Genomic DNA, 22331 nt, shown 5'->3' on the forward strand with positions numbered 1-22331 from the left:
CACATTATGATCTACACCCAGAGATTACACATATTATAATCTAAACCATGGCATCATATGTGGGCAGTGGACAAGGCTATGCATAATTGAGATGATAAATAAAGATTAATTATCTATTTTGTAACATACCATCCCTATAAAGAACATAGCCCCCCTCACATCAATCTGGACCTTGAAGCCAGTTCCACTGTTTTTTATACGGGACTGATTTAGACCTGGGACACCAGGCGGGTGATTCCCCTCTAATCAGGGACTGATTTAGACCTGGGACACCATGTGGGTGATTCCCCTCTAATCAGGGACTGAATTAGACCTGGGACACCAGGTGGGTGATTCCCCTCTAATCAGGGACTGATTTAGACCTGGGACACCAGGTGGGTGATTCTCCTCTAATCAGGGACTGATTTAGACCTGGGACACCATGTGGGTGATTCCCCTCTAATCAGGGACTGATTTAGACCTGGGACACCAGGTGGGTGATTCCCCTCTAATCAGGGACTGATTTAGACCTGGGACACCAGGTGGGTGATTCTCCTCTAATCAGGGACTGATTTAGACCTGGGACACCATGTGGGTGATTCCCCTCTAATCAGGGACTGATTTAGACCTGGGACACCAGGTGGGTGATTCCCCTCTAATCAGGGACTGATTTAGACCTGGGACACCAGGCGGGTGATATTAATGATTAGGTATAACAGAAAAGCAGCAGTTGTCCAGACCTTGTAGGGTCAGATTGTAATCCCCCTGTTATAGAGGCTAACATACCATCACATGTGGGCAGAGAATGACTCCACCAGTGGGTCTTCTCACAGACCAGCGGTTCCTCATGACTGAGCCGGTATCCCTGGTCACACTGGAACAACACCTTGGACCCGATGGCCAGGTCATGGCCGTACCGTACGCCGTTCACCGGGATCCCAGGGTCCATGCATGATGATGTGTCCAACGTCACAACTGGTAGGAGCCAAGGTTAAAAAAAATAAATTATTATTTATACATTAAGGCCTGTCCAAGTTCACGTGTTATTCGCGTGTAAACTTTAGTAAAACATATTTTATCACCGTACAATGTTTTCATTTTTTTTTTTTGAGGGGCCGCATTTAATCGCATCTCAATTCTTTTCACCCAAATGGTATCTGTTTCCTCACGGACCGTTTTGAGCGCAACACACAACGTGCTCTTAGCTCTGCTGTGCTATCAGCTCAGTTGGCAGCTCAGTTGGCAGTTTTAAGGAAAACTTACAGAAAGTTCAACTATAAACACATTCCCAGGCGTTTCTTTAGATAGAAGAAGCTAAAAAAAAAACATAATTTGCACAGAAGTAGCTAGCTATTTATGCTAATGTTAGCTAGCTAGCTAACTGACTAACCAAATGAGAATGTTTAGATTGCCAACTCTAGTTACTCACATTGATTTTAATCAGAACAGAAGTTTCATTCCATTTAGCTATTGTCTTTGTTGTAGTTCTCAGGTCAAAAGATAAAAAATGTTTTTTATTTTTATTTTTTTCAAGTTTTTTATTTTTATTACATCAATGTAAGTACAAAAATTGTACCATATACCAACCACCCTCCCTTCCTTGCTCCCTCCACATAACACATCCACCCCCCAACTCTCCCTACCTCTCCTCCCTACCTCAGTCCACCCACCTCAATACCCTCCCAACCACCCACCCCAATCACCTCATATACCCAACCTACCCCAATCACCTCATATACCCAACCCACCCCAATCACCTCATATACCCAACCCACCCCAATCACCTCATATACCCAACCCACCCCAATCACCTCATATACCCGACCCACACACCCCAATCACCTCATATACCCGACCCACACACCCCAATCACCTCATATACCCAACCCACCCCAATCACCTCATATACCCAACCCACCCCAATCACCTCATATACCCAACCTACCCCACTCACCTCATATACCCAACCCACCCCAATCACCTCATATACCCGACCCACACACCCCAATCACCTCATATATCCACCCCACCCCAATCACCTCATATACCCAACCCACCCCAATCACCTCATATACCCAACCCACACACCCCAGTCACCTCATATACCCAACCCACCCCAATCACCTCATATACCCAACCCACCCCACACACCTCATATACCCAACCCACCCCAATCACCTCATATACCCACCCCACCCCAATCACCTCATATACCCAACCCAACCCACCCCAATCACCTCATATACCCAACCCACCCCACACACCTCATATACCCAACCCACCCCACACACCTCATATACCCAACCCACCCCAATCACCTCATATACCCAACCCACACACCCCAGTCACCTCATATACCCAACCCACCCCAATCACCTCATATACCCAACCCACCCCACACACCTCATATACCCAACCCACCCCAATCACCTCATATACCCAACCCACCCCAATCACCTCATATACCCAACCCAACCCACCCCAATCACCTCATACACCCAACCCACCCCAATCACCTCATATACCCAACCCACCCCACACACCTCATATACCCAACCCACCCCACACACCTCATATACCCAACCCACCCCAATCACCTCATATACCCAACCCACCCCAATCACCTCATATACCCAACCCACCCCAATCACCTCATATACCCACCCCACCCCACACACCTCATATACCCAACCCGCCCCAATCACCTCATATACCCAACCCACCCCACACACCTCATATACCCACCCCACCCCACACACCTCATATACCCAACCCACCCCACACACCTCATATACCCAACCCACCCCAATCACCTCATATACCCAACCCACCCCAATCACCTCATATACCCACCCCACCCCACACACCTCATATACCCAACCCACCCCACACACCTCATATACCCAACCCACCCCAATCACCTCATATACCCAACCCACCCCAATCACCTCATATACCCAACCCACCCCAATCACCTCATATACCCAACCCACCCCAATCACCTCATATATCCAACCCACCCCACACACCTCATATACCCAACCCACCCAAATCACCTCATACACCCAACCCACCCCAATCACCTCATATACCCAACCCAACCCACACACCTCATATACCCACCCCACCCCAATCACCTCATATACCCAACCCACCCCACACACCTCATATACCCAACCCACCCCAATCACCTCATATACCCAACCCACCCCACACACCTCATATACCCAACCCACCCCAATCACCTCATATACCCAACCCACCCCAATCACCTCATATACCCACCCCACCCCACACACCTCATATACCCAACCCACCCCACACACCTCATATACCCAACCCACCCCAATCACCTCATATACCCAACCCACCCCAATCACCTCATATACCCAACCCACCCCAATCACCTCATATACACACCCCACCCCACACACCTCATATACCCAACCCACCCCAATCACCTCATATACCCAACCCACCCAGTCACCTCATATACCCAACCCACCCCACACACCTCATATACCCAACCCACCCCACACACCTCATATACCCAACCCACCCAAATCACCTCATACACCCAACCCACCCCAATCACCTCATATACCAAACCCACCCCACACACCTCATATACCCAACCCACCCCAATCACCTCATATACCCAACCCACCCCAATCACCTCATATACCCACCCCACCCCACACACCTCATATACCCACCCCACCCCACACACCTCATATACCCAACCCACGCCACACACCTCATATACCCAACCCGCCCCAATCACCTCATATACCCAACCCACCCCACACACCTCATATACCCACCCCACCCCACACACCTCATATACCCAACCCACGCCACACACCTCATATACCCAACCCACCCCACACACCTCATATACCCAACCCACCCCAATCACCTCATATACCCAACCCACCCCAATCACCTCATATACCCAACCCACCCCAATCACCTCATACACCCAACCCACCCCAATCACCTCATATACCCAACCCACCCCACACACCTCATATACCCAACCCACCCAAATCACCTCATACACCCAACCCACCCCAATCACCTCATATACCAAACCCACCCCACACACCTCATATACCCAACCCACCCCAATCACCTCATATACCCAACCCACCCCAATCACCTCATATACCCACCCCACCCCACACACCTCATATACCCACCCCACCCCACACACCTCATATACCCAACCCACGCCACACACCTCATATACCCAACCCGCCCCAATCACCTCATATACCCAACCCACCCCACACACCTCATATACCCAACCCGCCCCAATCACCGCATATACCCAACCCACCCCAATCACCTCATATACCCAACCCACCCCAATCACCTCATATACCCACCCCACCCCAATCACCTCATATACCCAACCCACCCCACACACCTCATATACCCAACCCACCCCACACACCTCATATACCCAACCCACCCCAATCACCTCATATACCCAAACCACCCCACACACCTCATATACCCAACCCACCCCAATCACCTCATATACCCAACCCACCCCACACACCTCATATACCCAACCCACCCCAATCACCTCATATACCCAACCCACCCCAATCACCTCATATACCCAACCCACCCCAATCACCTCATATACCCAACCCAACCCACCCCAATCACCTCATATACCCAACCCACCCCACACACCTCATATACCCAACCCACCCCAATCACCTCATATACCCAACCCACCCCACACACCTCATATACCCAACCTGCCCCAATCACCTCATATACCCACCCCACCCCACACACCTCATATACCCAACCCACCCCAATCGCCTCATATACCCACCCCACCCCACACACCTCATATACCCAACCCACCCCAATCACCTCATATACCCAACCCACCCCACACACCTCATATACCCAACCCACCCCAATCACCTCATATACCCAACCCACCCCACACACCTCATATACCCAACCCACCCCAATCACCTCATATACCAAACCCACCCCAATCACCTCATATACCCAACCCACCCCAATCACCTCATATACCCAACCCAACCCACCCCACACACCTCATATACCCAACCCGCCCCAATCACCTCATATACCCAACCCAACCCACCCCAATCACCTCATATACCCACCCCACCCCACACACCTCATATACCCAACCCACCCCAATCACCTCATATACCCAACCCACCCCAATCACCTCATATACCCACCCCACCCCAATCACCTCATATACCCAACCCACCCCAATCACCTCATATACCCAACCCACCCCAATCACCTCATATACCCAACCCACCCCAATCACCTCATATACCCAACCCACCCCACACACCTCATATACCCAACCCACCCCAATCACCTCATATACCCAACCCACCCCAATCACCTCATATACCCAACCCACCCCAATCACCTCATATACCCACCCCACCCCACACACCTCATATACCCACCCCACCCCACACACCTCATATACCCAACCCACCCCAATCACCTCATATACCCAACCCACCCCAATCACCTCATATATCCAACCCGCCCCAATCACCTCATATACCCAACCCACCCCAATCACCTCATATACCCAACCCACCCCAATCACCTCATATACCCACCCCACCCCACACACCTCATATACCCACCCCACCCCACACACCTCATATACCCAACCCACCCCAATCACCTCATATACCCAACCCACCCCACACACCTCATATACCCAACCCACCCCAATCACCTCATATACCCAACCCACCCCAATCACCTCATATACCCAACCCACCCCACACACCTCATATACCCAACCCACCCCAATCACCTCATATACCCAACCCACCCCAATCACCTCATATACCCAACCCACCCCAATCACCTCATATACCCAACCCAACCCACCCCAATCACCTCATATACCCAACCCACCCCAATCACCTCATATACCCAACCCACCCCAATCACCTCATATACCCAACCCACCCCAATCACCTCATATACCCAACCCACCCCAATCACCTCATATACCCAACCCAACCCACCCCAATCACCTCATATACCCAACCCACCCCAATCACCTCATATACCCAACCCACCTACCTCATATACCCAACCCACCCCAATCACCTCATATACCCAACCCAACCCACCCCAATCACCTCATATACCCAACCCACCCCACACACCTCATATACCCAACCCACCCCAATCACCTCATATACCCAACCCAATCACCTCATATACCCAACCCACCCCAATCACCTCATATACCCAACCCAACCCACCCCAATCACCTCATATACCCAACCCACCCCACACACCTCATATACCCAACCCACCCCAATCACCTCATATACCCAACCCACCCCAATCACCTCATATACCCAACCCACCCCACACACCTCATATACCCAACCCACCCCAATCACCTCATATACCCAACCCACCCCACACACCTCATATACCCAACCCGCCCCAATCACCTCATATACCCAACCCACCCCAACCACCTCATATACCCAACCCACCCCAATCACCTCATATACCCAACCCACCCCAATCACCTCATATACCCAACCCACCCCAATCACCTCATATACCCAACCCAACCCACCCCAATCACCTCATATACCCAACCCACCCCACACACCTCATATACCCAACCCACCCCAATCACCTCATATACCCAACCCACCCCAATCACCTCATATACCCAACCCACCCCAATCACCTCATATACCCAACCCAACCCACCCCAATCACCTCATATACCCAACCCACCCCACACACCTCATATACCCAACCCACCCCAATCACCTCATATACCCAACCTACCCCAATCACCTCATATAGCCAACCCACCCCACACACCTCATATACCCAACCCACCCCACACACCTCATATACCCAACCCACCCCAATCACCTCATATACCCAACCCACCTACCTCATATACCCAACCCGCCCCAATCACCTCATATACCCACCCCACACACCTCATATACCCAACCCACCCCAATCACCTCATATACCCAACCCAACCCGCCCCAATCACCTCATATACCCACCCCACATACCTCATATACCCAACCCACCCCAAACACCTCATATACCCAACCCACCCCAATCACCTCATATAGCCAACCCACCCCACACACCTCATATACCCAACCCACCCCACACACCTCATATACCCAACCCACCCCAATCACCTCATATACCCAACCCACCCCAATCACCTCATATACCCAACCCACCTACCTCATATACCCAACCCACCCCAATCACCTCATATACCCACCCCACACACCTCATATACCCAACCCACCCCAATCACCTCATATACCCAACCCACCCCAATCACCTCATATACCCAACCCACCCCACACACCTCATATACCCAACCCACCCCAATCACCTCATATACCCAACCCAACCCACCCCAATCACCTCATATACCCAACCCACCCCACACACCTCATATACCCAACCCACCCCAATCACCTCATATACCCAACCCACCCCACACACCTCATATACCCAACCCACCCCACACACCTCATATACCCAACTAAACACAAAAAAACGCACAGTGATGATTTTTTTTTTAAATGACAGACTGCATGAGAGCCTTACGCAAATTATCCCAATTCTAGTAGCAGCAGTTTGTGACTAGTTCATGTTAAGTAGCCTAGGCTAGATCTAACAGCTGTAATGATATGTAATATCTGGCTGATCAGCCTGGGCTAGATCTAACAGCTGTATTTTAATATCTGGCTGATCAGCCTGGGCTAGATCTAACAGCTGAATGATATGTAATATCTGGCTGATCAACCTGGGCTAGATCTAACAGCTGTATGATATGTAATATCTGGCTGATCAGCCTGGGCTAGATCTAACAGCTGTATTTTAATATCTGGCTGATCAGCCTGGGCTAGATCTAACAGCTGAATGATATGTAATATCTGGCTGATCAACCTGGGCTAGATCTAACAGCTGAATGATATTTAATATCTGGCTGATCAGCCTAGGCTAGATCTAACAGCTGAATGGTATTTCATATCTGGCTGATCAGCCTGGGCTAGATCTAACAGCTGAATGATATTTCATATGTGGCTGATCAGCCTAGGATAGATCTAACAGCTGAATGGTATTTCATATCTGGCTGATCTGTTGTTTTACAGTTTATTTTGTGTTTTCTTCCCATATAATTTCAAATATACACTATTATACCTACAACTCAGTGGAATGTGTTTTAAATAAAAAAGGGGTTTTGGCAACGAGGATTTTATCTACTTCCCCAGAGTTTTAGTTTTATATTGTATTATTGACTGTATGTTTTGTTTATTCCATGTGTAACTCTGTGTTGAGGTTTGTGTCGCACTGCTTTGCTTTATTCTTGACCAGGTCGCAGCTGTAAATGAGAACTTGTTCTCAACTGGCCTACCTGGTTAAATAAAGGTGAAATAAAAAAATAAATATAAAAAAAGAGTCAGATGAACTTGTGGATACCATTGTTATGCCTCTTTGTCCAGTATGAAGGAAGTTAGAGGTAGTTTCGCAAGCCAATGCTAACTAGCGTTAGCGCAATGACTAAACGTCTATGGGTATCTGCTAGCATGCTGGTTCTTTCCTCAGGTGTAATTGTTTCTGTTTATATGTTTCATGTCCTTACGCTACTCGTGTTTGTTGTTTTGTTCCTAGTTTGTTTATTTATTAGATTCACTCCCTGTACTTGCTTCTCGTTTATTAGCGTACACGTTACAATAGCACTGTGTTGAGCTAACTAGGGGTCCCACAGATCATTTTATGGTAGAGAAAATGTCACTCATTCTGTTCATTTTAGCAGCTGAAATGCTTTCCAGAGCAAGTACAGGAAGTCAATTTATTCTACAGGAAGTCAGGAAGTCAGTTTATTTTACAGGAAGTCAGGAAATCCGTTTATTCTACAGGAAGTCAGGAAGTCAGTTTATTCTACAGGAAGTCAGTTTATTCTACAGGAAATCAGGAAGTCAGTTTATTTTACAGGAAGTCAGGAAGTCAGTTTATTCTACAGGAAGTCAGGAAATCAGTTTATTCTACAGGAAGTCAGGAAGTCAGTTTATTCTACAGGAAGTCAGGAAGTCAGTTTATTCTACAGGAGGTCAGGAAGTCAGTTTATTCTACAGGAAGTCAGGAAGTCAGTTTATTCTACAGGAAGTCAGAAAGTCAGTTTATTCTACAGGAAGTCAGGAAGTCAGTTTATTCTACACTCTACGACACAGATATAACTCAGGCTACCTACTGTATCTCATAAGTAGGGCCCGTCATGGGCCTTACTAATAAAGATCTGTGTGTATGGTTTCTACTTGATTAGAATGAATCAAATCCAGTCTCATAAGGTCTCATTAGGAGTTGAGACAAATCTGTACATACACAACTCAGACTTTCACATAAATCATTCATTGACTTCAATAAAACTCTCAAGATAAAGGGTTTGGAAATAGAGTTCGTTGTTGTCTCAACTTCTTTTCATTCATTGATATCAATGGGAGACTTGAACCATGTATGTGTTTGTCAGAACACCAGTCATAACGCCCACACACAGAAACATCTTGTTATTATCTCACTCTCGTAGAAGATCTTGAAGCCGCTGTTGGATCTACTGTTGTCGGTGGTGAAGAGGAGGTAGATGAAGTTACTACTGCTGAACAGGAACTGGGGGACCTGGGACCCGTTGAACGAGCCAATCAGAGGCGAGAGCAGGTTGGGACCATCATGCACCTCCAGGAAGTCATAGCTGAGCTCCGTCTGGAACCTGAGACACAGGGAAAGAGAACAGATGGAAGGGAAGAGAAAGTGAAGAAAAGTGAAGAGGAAGAGGAAGAGGAAGAGGAGAGGAGAGGAGAGGAAGAGGAGAGGAAGTGGAGAGAAGAGAAGAGAAGAGAAGGGGAGAGGAGAGGAGAGGAGAGGAGAGGAGAGGAGAGGAAGTGGAGAGAAGAGAAGAGAAGAGAAGGGGAGAGGAGAGGAGAGGAAGTGGAGAGAAGAGGAAGTGGAGAGGAGAGGAGAGGAGAGGAGAGGAAGTGGAGAGAAGAGAAGAGAAGAGAAGGGGAGAGGAGAGGAGAGGAGAGGAGAGGAGAGGAGAGGAAGTGGAGAGAAGAGGAAGTGGAGAGGAGAGGAGAGGAGAGGAGAGGAGAGGAGAGGAGAGAGGAGAAGAGAGGAGAGGAAGTGGAGAGGAGAGAGGAAGAGGAGAAGGAGGAAGAGAAGGTACAGTTATCATGGCTTGTGTGCAGGTATGAGTTTGATTTGTCGGTTTGAAACCGCAAACAGTTCATTCTTTTTTTTCATTAATTCATTCATTAATTCATCCACCCATCCATCCATCCATCCACCCACCCCTCTACCCAATCATCCGTTCTTATGTCCGTTATCCATCCATCCACCCATCTACCCACCCATCTACCCATCCATCCATCTACCCACCCACCCACCCATCTACCCACCCATCTACCCATCCATCTACCCATCTACCCACCCACCCATCCACCCATCTACCCACCCACCCATCTACCCATCCATCCATCTACCCACCCATCTACCCACCCACCCACCCACCCATCTACCCATCCATCTACCCACCCACCCACCCATCTACCCACCCATCTACCCATCCATCTACCCATCTACCCACCCACCCATCCACCCATCTACCCACCCACCCATCTACCCATCCATCCATCTACCCACCCACCCACCCATCTACCCACCCACCCACCCACCCATCTACCCATCCATCTACCCATCCATCTACCCACCCACCCATCCACCCATCTACCCACCCACCCATTCACCCATCTACCCATCTACCCACCCATCTACCCATCCATCTACCCATCCACCCATCTACCCATCCATCTACCCATCTACCCACCCACCCATCCACCCATCCACCCATCTACCCACCCACCCATCTACCCACCCACCCATCTACCCATCTACCCATCCACCCATCTACCCATCTACCCACCCATCCACCCATCTACCCATCTACCCACCCATCTACCCATCCATCTACCCATCCACCCATCTACCCATCCATCTACCCATCTACCCACCCACCCATCCACCCATCCACCCATCTACCCACCCACCCATCCACCCATCTACCCATCTACCCACCCATCTACCCATCCATCCACCCATCCACCCATCTACCCATCCATCTACCCACCCACCCATCCACCCATCTACCCATATACCCACCCATCTACCCATCCATCTACCCATCCACCCATCTACCCATCCATCTACCCACCCACCCATCCACCCATCCACCCATCTACCCACCCACCCATCCATCCATCTACCCATCCATCCATCCATCCTTTCTGACCAGAAATGCTTCCAATAATTTTTTGTTGTTGAGATCTCACCATTTAAAAAAATATTTATTTATTTTAACCTTTATTTAATTAGTCAATTTAATTTCACAGGGCATATATCTGCTTTGGCCCTTCAGGCTTTTACAGTATGAAACAGATGACATCAGCCAGCCCAGAGCTCGACATCAATAACATTTGAACAAGTCTTCAGCCTACTGAGAGAAATACAATGCAGCCTATAGTAATAAATATAACATCTGAAATACAAAACAGTATCAAGCCCCCATCCAGCCAAACAAAAGAACCCAACAGAAGGTAATGGACAGTTTGAAAGAGACACACTTTTGTCAATAACATTAATCTAAAACCTAAAGTACGGTCTAATCTGATTTGGGGATTGAGTTACATGCATCATCTGACTTTTGAAACCATTTCCCAGTCTAAAGCAAGGAGCATCAACCTTTGGGAGAAAAAAAGTTTTATATTTTAGCCTCTGACTTTTTTGGAGAGTCATTCCCTGTTTGGTTTCTGGCTGCTGTGCTGTCATACAGACCTGTCAAAACTGATCTTGACAGAGCGTCCGGGCGTCGCCTCAATGACCCATTCACAGCTGAGGGAGTCCTTGTAGTATCCAGGCCACCCTGGGGACAGGATCACTCCAGATGGAGCAGAGTAGTGGCCTCCACATGGAGCTATACAGGGTCAGGGAGGGAGGGAGGGAGGGAGGGAGGGGGGGGAGAGAGAGAGAGAGGGGTAGAGAGAGAGGAAGGGAGGGGAGTGAGAGAGAGAGAGAGAGAGAGAGAGAGAGAGAGAGGGGTAGAGAGAGAGAGAGAGGGAGGGGAGTGAGAGATGGAGGGGAGTGAGAGAGGGAGGGAGGGGAGTGAGAGAGGGAGGGAGGGGAGTGAGTGAGTGAGTGAGTGAGAGAGAGAGAGAGAGGGAGAGAGAGGGAGAGAGAGACAGAGAGAGACAGAGAGAGAGGGAGAGAGAGGGAGATAGAGACAGAGAGAGAGGGAGAGAGGGAGAGGGAGAGAGAGAGAGGTGTAGAAAGAAAGGGAGGGAGGGGAGTGAGAGAGAGAGAGGGAGAGGGAGGGGTAGAGAGAGAGGGAGGGAGGGGGAGAGAGAATATGATATAGTATCTACTTAGGTACTACATGGGTCAGGGCATACATCCCAAATGGCATTCTATTCCCTAAATAGGGCACTACTTTAGACCAGGGCCCCATGTAGGGAATAGTGTAACATTTGGGACCGACCAAAGGAGAGACGGAGTCAGTTATCTGCTGTACTGTTAGAGCTGCTCACCTCCCTGCAACCTGAAGGACATGACCAAAATACAGAGATATTTTTCTACTGTAGCAGAGGAACCTCGTGTAGAGCCAGAGAGATGTAGCAGAGGAACCTCGTGTAGAGCCAGAGAGATGTATCTGCTGTAGCAGAGGAACCTCGTGGAGAGCCAGAGAGATGTATCTACTGTAGCAGAGGAACCTCGTGTAGAGCCAGAGAGATGTAGCAGAGGAACCTCGTGTAGAGCCAGAGAGAGGTAGCAGAGGAACCTCGTGTAGAGCCAGAGAGATGTAGCAGAGGAACCTCGTGTAGAGCCATAGAGATGTAGCAGAGGAACCTCGTGTAGAGCCATAGAGATGTAGCAGAGGAACCTCGTGTAGAGCCAGAGAGATGTAGCAGAGGAACCTCGTGTAGAGCCATAGAGATGTAGCAGAGGAACCTCGTGTAGAGCCAGAGAGATGTAGCAGAGGAACCTCGTGTAGAGCCAGAGAGATGTATCTACTGTAGCAGAGGAACCTCGTGTAGAGCCATAGAGATGTATCTACTGTAGCAGAGGAACCTCGTGTAGAGCCAGAGAGATGTAGCAGAGGAACCTCGTGTAGAGCCAGAGAGATGTATCTACTGTAGCAGAGGAACCTCGTGTAGAGCCAGAGAGATGTAGCAGAGGAACCTCGTGTAGAGCCAGAGAAATGTATCTACTGTAGCAGAGGAACCTTGTGTAGAGCCAGAGAGATGTAGCAGAGGAACCTTGTGTAGAGCCAGAGAGATGTAGCAGAGGAACCTCGTGTAGAGCCAGAGAGATGTAGCAGAGGAACCTTGTGTAGAGCCAGAGAGATAGAGCAGAGGAACCTCGTGTAGAGCCAGAGAGATGTAGCAGAGGAACCTTGTGTAGAGCCAGAGAGATGTAGCAGAGGAACCTCGTGTAGAGCCAGAGAGATGTATCTACTGTAGCAGAGGAACCTCATGTAGAGCCAGAGAGATGTAGCAGAGGAACCTCGTGTAGAGCAAGAGAGATGTAGCAGAGGAACCTCGTGTAGAGCCAGAGAGATGTATCTACTGTAGCAGAGGAACCTCGTGTAGAGCCAGAGAGATGTAGCAGAGGAACCTCGTGTAGAGCAAGAGAGATGTAGCAGAGGAACCTCGTGTAGAGCCAGAGAGATGTATCTACTGTAGCAGAGGAACCTCGTGTAGAGCCAGAGAGATGTATCTACTGTAGCAGAGGAACCTCGTGTAGAGCCATAGAGATGTAGCAGAGGAACCTCGTGTAGAGCCAGAGAAATGTATCTACTGTAGCAGAGGAACCTCGTGTAGAGCCAGAGAGATGTAGCAGAGGAACCTCGTGTAGAGCCAGAGAAATGTATCTACTGTAGCAGAGGAACCTTGTGTAGAGCCAGAGAGATGTAGCAGAGGAACCTCGTGTAGAGCCAGAGAGATGTAGCAGAGGAACCTTGTGTAGAGCCAGAGAGATGTATCTACTGTAGCAGAGGAACCTCGTGTAGAGCCAGAGAGATGTAGCAGAGGAACCTCGTGTAGAGCCAGAGAGATGTATCTACTGTAGCAGAGGAACCTCATGTAGAGCCAGAGAGATGTAGCAGAGGAACCTCGTGTAGAGCCAGAGAGATGTAGCAGAGGAACCTCGTGTAGAGCAAGAGAGATGTAGCAGAGGAACCTCGTGTAGAGCCAGAGAGATGTAGCAGAGGAACCTCGTGTAGAGCCAGAGAGATGTATCTACTGTAGCAGAGGAACCTCGTGTAGAGCCAGAGAGATGTATCTACTGTAGCAGAGGAACCTCGTGTAGAGCCAGAGAGATGTAGCAGAGGAACCTCGTGTAGAGCCAGAGAAATGTATCTACTGTAGCAGAGGAACCTCGTGTAGAGCCAGAGAGATGTTTCTACTGTAGCAGAGGAACCTCGTGTAGAGCCAGAGAGATGTAGCAGAGGAACCTCGTGTAGAGCCAGAGAGATGTAGCAGAGGAACCTCGTGTAGAGCCAGAGAGATGTAGCAGAGGAACCTCGTGTAGAGGCAGAGAGATGTATCTACTGTAGCAGAGGAACCTCGTGTAAAGCCATAGAGATGTAGCAGAGGAACCTCGTGTAGAGCCATAGAGATGTAGCAGAGGAACCTCGTGTAGAGCCAGAGAGATGTATCTACTGTAGCAGAGGAACCTCGTGTAGAGCCAGAGAGATGTAGCAGAGGAACCTCGTGTAGAGCCAGAGAGATGTAGCAGAGGAACCTCGTGTAGAGCCATAGAGATGTAGCAGAGGAACCTCGTGTAGAGCCAGAGAGATGTATCTACTGTAGCAGAGGAACCTCGTGTAGAGCCATAGAGATGTATCTACTGTAGCAGAGGAACCTCTTGTTGAGCCAGAGAGATGTAGCAGAGGAACCTCGTGTAGAGCCAGAGAGATGTATCTACTGTAGCAGAGGAACCTCGTGTAGAGCCAGAGAGATGTAGCAGAGGAACCTCGTGTAGAGCCAGAGAAATGTATCTACTGTAGCAGAGGAACCTTGTGTAGAGCCAGAGAGATGTAGCAGAGGAACCTCGTGTAGAGCCAGAGAGATGTAGCAGAGGAACCTTGTGTAGAGCCAGAGAGATGTAGCAGAGGAACCTCGTGTAGAGCCAGAGAGATGTAGCAGAGGAACCTTGTGTAGAGCCAGAGAGATGTAGCAGAGGAACCTCGTGTAGAGCCAGAGAGATGTAGCAGAGGAACCTTGTGTAGAGCCAGAGAGATGTAGCAGAGGAACCTCGTGTAGAGCCAGAGAGATGTATCTACTGTAGCAGAGGAACCTCATGTAGAGCCAGAGAGATGTAGCAGAGGAACCTCGTGTAGAGCCAGAGAGATGTAGCAGAGGAACCTCGTGTAGAGCCAGAGAGATGTAGCAGAGGAACCTCGTGTAGAGCCAGAGAGATGTAGCAGAGGAACCTCGTGTAGAGCCAGAGAGATGTATCTACTGTAGCAGAGGAACCTCGTGTAGAGCCAGAGAGATGTATCTACTGTAGCAGAGGAACCTCGTGTAGAGCCAGAGAGATGTAGCAGAGGAACCTCGTGTAGAGCCAGAGAAATGTATCTACTGTAGCAGAGGAACCTCGTGTAGAGCCAGAGAGATGTTTCTACTGTAGCAGAGGAACCTCGTGTAGAGCCAGAGAGATGTAGCAGAGGAACCTCGTGTAGAGCCAGAGAGATGTAGCAGAGGAACCTCGTGTAGAGGCAGAGAGATGTATCTACTGTAGCAGAGGAACCTCGTGTAAAGCCATAGAGATGTAGCAGAGGAACCTCGTGTAGAGCCATAGAGATGTAGCAGAGGAACCTCGTGTAGAGCCAGAGAGATGTATCTACTGTAGCAGAGGAACCTCGTGTAGAGCCAGAGAGATGTAGCAGAGGAACCTCGTGTAGAGCCATAGAGATGTAGCAGAGGAACCTCGTGTAGAGCCAGAGAGATGTATCTACTGTAGCAGAGGAACCTCGTGTAGAGCCAGAGAGATGTAGCAGAGGAACCTCGTGTAGAGCCAGAGAGATGTAGCAGAGGAACCTCGTGTAGAGCCATAGAGATGTAGCAGAGGAACCTCGTGTAGAGCCAGAGAGATGTATCTACTGTAGCAGAGGAACCTCGTGTAGAGCCAGAGAGATGTAGCAGAGGAACCTCGTGTAGAGCCAGAGAGATGTAGCAGAGGAACCTCGTGTAGAGCCAGAGAGATGTAGCAGAGGAACCTCGTGTAGAACCAGAGAGATGTATCTACTGTAGCAGAGGAACCTCGTGTAGAGCCATAGAGATGTAGCAGAGGAACCTCGTGTAGAGCCGGAGAGATGTATCTACTGTAGCAGAGGAACCTCGTGTAGAGCCAGAGAGATGTATCTACTGTAGCAGAGGAACCTCATGTAGAGCCAGAGAGATATATCTACTGTAGCAGAGGAACCTCATGTGAGCCATAGAGATATATCTACTGTAGCAGAGGAACCTCGTGTAGAGCCAGAGAGATGTATCTTCTGTAGCAGAGGAACCTCGTGTAGAGCCGGAGAGATGTAGCAGAGGAACCTCGTGTTGACCCAGAGAGATGTATCTACTGTAGCAGAGGAACCTCGTGTAGAGCCAGAGAGATGTAGCAGAGGAACCTCGTGTAGAGCCATAGAGATGTAGCAGAGGAACCTCGTGTAGAGCCAGAGAGATGTAGCAGAGGAACCTCGTGTAGAGCCATAGAGATGTATCAGAGGAACCTCGTGTAGAGCCAGAGAGATGTAGCAGAGGAACCTCGTGTAGAGCCAGAGAGATGTAGCAGAGGAACCTCGTGTAGAGCCAGAGAGATGTATCTACTGTAGCAGAGGAACCTCGTGTAGAGCCAGAAAGATGTAGCAGAGGAACCTCGTGTAGAGCCATAGAGATGTTTCTACTGTAGCAGAGGAACCCCGTGTAGAGCCAGAGAGATGTAGCAGAGGAACCCTGTGTAGAGCCAGAGAGATGTAGCAGAGGAACCTCGTGTAGAGCCGGATAGATGTAGCAGAGGAACCTCGTGTAGAGCCATAGAGATGTATCAGAGGAACCTCGTGTAGAGTCAGAGAGATGTAGCAGAGGAACCTCGTGTAGAGCCGGAGAGATGTATCTACTGTAGCAGAGGAACCTCGTGTAGAGCCAGAGAGATGTAGCAGAGGAACCTCGTGTAGAGCCAGAGAGATGTATCTACTGTAGCAGAGGAACCTCGTGTAGAGCCAGAGAGATGTAGCAGAGGAACCTCGTGTAGAGCCGGAGAGATGTATCTACTGTAGCAGAGGAACCTCGTGTAGAGCCATAGAGATGTAGCAGAGGAACCTCGTGTAGAGCCAGAGAGATGTAGCAGAGGAACCTCGTGTAGAGCCAGAGAGATGTAGCAGAGGAACCTCGTGTAGAGCCACAGAGATGTAGCAGAGGAACCTCGTGTAGAGCCGGAGAGATGTATCTACTGTAGCAGAGGAACCTCATGTGAGCCATAGAGATGTATCTACTGTAGCAGAGGAACCTCGTGTAGAGTCAGAGAGATATAGCAGAGGAACCTTGTGTAGAGCCAGAGAGATATATCTACTGTAGCAGAGGAACCTCGTGTAGAGCCAGAGAGATGTATCTACTGTAGCAGAGGAACCTCGTGTAGAGCCATAGAGATATATCTACTGTAGCAGAGGAACCTCATGTGAGCCAGAGAGATGTATCTACTGTAGCAGAGGAACCTCATGTGAGCCATAGAGATGTATCTACTGTAGCAGAGGAACCTCGTGTAGAGTCAGAGAGATATAGCAGAGGAACCTTGTGTAGAGCCAGAGAGATATATCTACTGTAGCAGAGGAACCTCGTGTAGAGCCAGAGAGATGTATCTACTGTAGCAGAGGAACCTCGTGTAGAGCCATAGAGATATATCTACTGTAGCAGAGGAACCTCATGTGAGCCAGAGAGATGTATCTACTGTAGCAGAGGAACCTCATGTAGAGCCAGAGAGATGTAGCAGAGGAACCTCGTGTAGAGCCATAGAGATATATCTACTGTAGCAGAGGAACCTCGTGTAGAGCCGGAGAGATGTATCTACTGTAGCAGAGGAACCTCGTGTAGAGCCATAGAGATGTATCTACTGTAGCAGAGGAACCTCATGTGAGCCATAGAGATATATCTACTGTAGCAGAGGAACCTCGTGTAGAGCCAGAGAGATGTATCTTCTGTAGCAGAGGAACCTCGTGTAGAGCCGGAGAGATGTAGCAGAGGAACCTCGTGTTGACCCAGAGAGATGTATCTACTGTAGCAGAGGAACCTCGTGTAGAGCCAGAGAGATGTAGCAGAGGAACCTCGTGTAGAGCCATAGAGATGTAGCAGAGGAACCTCGTGTAGAGCCAGAGAGATGTAGCAGAGGAACCTCGTGTAGAGCCATAGAGATGTATCAGAGGAACCTCGTGTAGAGCCAGAGAGATGTAGCAGAGGAACCTCGTGTAGAGCCAGAGAGATGTAGCAGAGGAACCTCGTGTAGAGCCATAGAGATGTATCAGAGGAACCTCGTGTAGAGCCAGAGAGATGTAGCAGAGGAACCTCGTGTAGAGCCAGAGAGATGTAGCAGAGGAACCTCGTGTAGAGCCAGAGAGATGTATCTACTGTAGCAGAGGAACCTCGTGTAGAGCCAGAAAGATGTAGCAGAGGAACCTCGTGTAGAGCCATAGAGATGTTTCTACTGTAGCAGAGGAACCCCGTGTAGAGCCAGAGAGATGTAGCAGAGGAACCCTGTGTAGAGCCAGAGAGATGTAGCAGAGGAACCTCGTGTAGAGCCGGATAGATGTAGCAGAGGAACCTCGTGTAGAGCCATAGAGATGTATCAGAGGAACCTCGTGTAGAGTCAGAGAGATGTAGCAGAGGAACCTCGTGTAGAGCCGGAGAGATGTATCTACTGTAGCAGAGGAACCTCGTGTAGAGCCATAGAGATGTAGCAGAGGAACCTCGTGTAGAGCCAGAGAGATGTAGCAGAGGAACCTCGTGTAGAGCCAGAGAGATGTAGCAGAGGAACCTCGTGTAGAGCCACAGAGATGTAGCAGAGGAACCTCGTGTAGAGCCAGAGAGATGTAGCAGAGGAACCTCGTGTAGAGCCAGAGAGATGTAGCAGAGGAACCTCGTGTAGAGCCAGAGAGATGTATCTACTGTAGCAGAGGAACCTCGTGTAGAGCCAGAAAGATGTAGCAGAGGAACCTCGTGTAGAGCCATAGAGATGTTTCTACTGTAGCAGAGGAACCCCGTGTAGAGCCAGAGAGATGTAGCAGAGGAACCCTGTGTAGAGCCAGAGAGATGTAGCAGAGGAACCTCGTGTAGAGCCGGATAGATGTAGCAGAGGAACCTCGTGTAGAGCCATAGAGATGTATCAGAGGAACCTCGTGTAGAGCCATAGAGATGTAGCAGAGGAACCTCGTGTAGAGCCATAGAGATGTATCAGAGGAACCTCGTGTAGAGTCAGAGAGATGTAGCAGAGGAACCTCGTGTAGAGCCAGAGAGATGTAGCAGAGGAACCTCGTGTAGAGCCACAGAGATGTAGCAGAGGAACCTCGTGTAGAGCCGGAGAGATGTATCTACTGTAGCAGAGGAACCTCGTGTAGAGCCATAGAGATGTAGCAGAGGAACCTCGTGTAGAGCCAGAGAGATGTAGCAGAGGAACCTCGTGTAGAGCCAGAGAGATGTAGCAGAGGAACCTCGTGTAGAGCCACAGAGATGTAGCAGAGGAACCTCGTGTAGAGCCGGAGAGATGTATCTACTGTAGCAGAGGAACCTCATGTGAGCCATAGAGATGTATCTACTGTAGCAGAGGAACCTCGTGTAGAGTCAGAGAGATATAGCAGAGGAACCTTGTGTAGAGCCAGAGAGATATATCTACTGTAGCAGAGGAACCTCGTGTAGAGCCAGAGAGATGTATCTACTGTAGCAGAGGAACCTCGTGTAGAGCCATAGAGATATATCTACTGTAGCAGAGGAACCTCATGTGAGCCAGAGAGATGTATCTACTGTAGCAGAGGAACCTCATGTGAGCCATAGAGATGTATCTACTGTAGCAGAGGAACCTCGTGTAGAGTCAGAGAGATATAGCAGAGGAACCTTGTGTAGAGCCAGAGAGATATATCTACTGTAGCAGAGGAACCTCGTGTAGAGCCAGAGAGATGTATCTACTGTAGCAGAGGAACCTCGTGTAGAGCCATAGAGATATATCTACTGTAGCAGAGGAACCTCATGTGAGCCAGAGAGATGTATCTACTGTAGCAGAGGAACCTCATGTAGAGCCAGAGAGATGTAGCAGAGGAACCTCGTGTAGAGCCATAGAGATATATCTACTGTAGCAGAGGAACCTCGTGTAGAGCCGGAGAGATGTATCTACTGTAGCAGAGGAACCTCGTGTAGAGCCATAGAGATGTATCTACTGTAGCAGAGGAACCTCATGTGAGCCATAGAGATGTATCTACTGTAGCAGAGGAACCTCGTGTAGAGTCAGAGAGATATAGCAGAGGAACCTTGTGTAGAGCCAGAGAGATATATCTACTGTAGCAGAGGAACCTCGTGTAGAGCCAGAGAGATGTATCTACTGTAGCAGAGGAACCTCGTGTAGAGCCATAGAGATATATCTACTGTAGCAGAGGAACCTCATGTGAGCCAGAGAGATGTATCTACTGTAGCAGAGGAACCTCATGTAGAGCCAGAGAGATGTAGCAGAGGAACCTCGTGTAGAGCCATAGAGATGTATCAGAGGAACCTCGTGTAGAGCCAGAGAGATGTATCTACTGTATCAGAGGAACCTCGTGTAGAGCCAGAGAGATGTAGCAGAGGAACCTCGTGTAGAGCCAGAGAGATGTAGCAGAGGAACCTCGTGTAGAGCCAGAGAGATGTAGCAGAGGAACCTCGTGTAGAGCCATAGAGATGTATCAGAGGAACCTTGTGTAGAGCCAGAGAGATGTAGCAGAGGAACCTCGTGTAGAGCCAGAGAGATGTAGCAGAGGAACCTCGTGTAGAGCCAGAGAGATGTAGCAGAGGAACCTCGTGTAGAGCCAGAGAGATGTAGCAGAGGAACCTTGTGTAGATCCAGAGAGATGTAGCAGAGGAACCTCGTTTAGAGCCAGAGAGATGTAGCAGATGAACCTCATGTAGAGCCAGAGAGATGTATCTACTGTAGCAGAGGTAACCTCTTGTAGAGCCGGAGAGATGTAGCAGAGGTAACCTCTTGTAGAGCCAGAGAGATGTAGCAGAGGAAGCTCGTGTAGAGCCACAGAGATGTTTCTACTGTAGCAGAGGTAACCTCTTGTAGAGCCAGAGAGATGTAGCAGAGGTAACCTCTTGTAGAGCCAGAGAGATGTAGCAGAGGAACCTCGTGTAGAGCCAGAGAGATGTAGCAGAGGAAGCTCGTGTAGAGCCACAGAGATGTTTCTACTGTAGCAGAGGAAGCTCGTGTAGAGCCAGAGAGATGTATCTACTGTAGAAGAGGATCCTCGTGTAGAGCCAGAGAGATGTAGCAGAGGAACCTCGTGTAGAGCCAGAGAGATGTAGCAGAGGAACCTCGTGTAGAGCCAGAGAGATGTAGCAGAGGAACCTCGTGTAGAGCCAGAGAGATATATCTACTGTAGCAGAGGAACCTCGTGTTGAGCCAGAGATATGTAGCAGAGGAACCTCGTGTAGAGCCAGAGAGATGTAGCAGAGGAACCTCGTGTAGAGCCAGAGAGATGTAGCAGAGGAACCTCGTGTAGAGCCAGAGAGATGTAGCAGAGGAACCTCGTGTAGAGCCAGAGAGATGTATCTACTGTAGCAGAGGAACCCCGTGTAGAGCCAGAGAGATGTATCTACTGTAGCAGAGGAACCTCATGTAGAGCCAGAGAGATGTATCTACTGTAGCAGAGGAACCTCGTGTAGAGCCAGAGAGATGTAGCAGAGGAACCTCGTGTAGAGCCAGGGGATAGACTGGAGACGTTGGTTTAATTTTACTGCTTATTGTCTCAGATATATGGCAACTACACTCGGTTTTATTTCATTGCAACATTTAACTTTGTATTGAGATGCAATGAATTAAAACCGAGTGTACTCCTACCTGCACTTAATAATAAAGTATAAAACCGTATAGAAAGTATAGAGAAATTATAATGTACCTATATACTTTGAAATAGCTGCCCCTTTTACGTCCTGCAAATTGACTTTGACAAACAAATTGGTTAAACA

General features: G+C 49.2%; 1 protein-coding gene across 1 annotated transcript in view; it reads right to left on the reverse strand.

Annotated features, from left to right (window-relative positions):
• The window catches only part of LOC129856014 (CUB and sushi domain-containing protein 3-like), a 749171-nt gene that overhangs the window by 373617 nt on the left and 353223 nt on the right, over positions 1-22331 (reverse strand). Inside the window, exons 42-44 of the mRNA XM_055924143.1 lie at positions 11920-12058; positions 9615-9802; positions 766-954 (exon numbers count right to left, since the gene is read on the reverse strand). Coding sequence (XP_055780118.1) covers positions 766-954; positions 9615-9802; positions 11920-12058 — 516 coding nt within the window. The remainder of the gene's footprint in view (positions 1-765; positions 955-9614; positions 9803-11919; positions 12059-22331) is intronic.

Source organism: Salvelinus fontinalis, chromosome 5 (assembly GCF_029448725.1).
Source record: "Salvelinus fontinalis isolate EN_2023a chromosome 5, ASM2944872v1, whole genome shotgun sequence".
Taxonomy (NCBI): Eukaryota; Metazoa; Chordata; class Actinopteri; order Salmoniformes; family Salmonidae; genus Salvelinus; species Salvelinus fontinalis.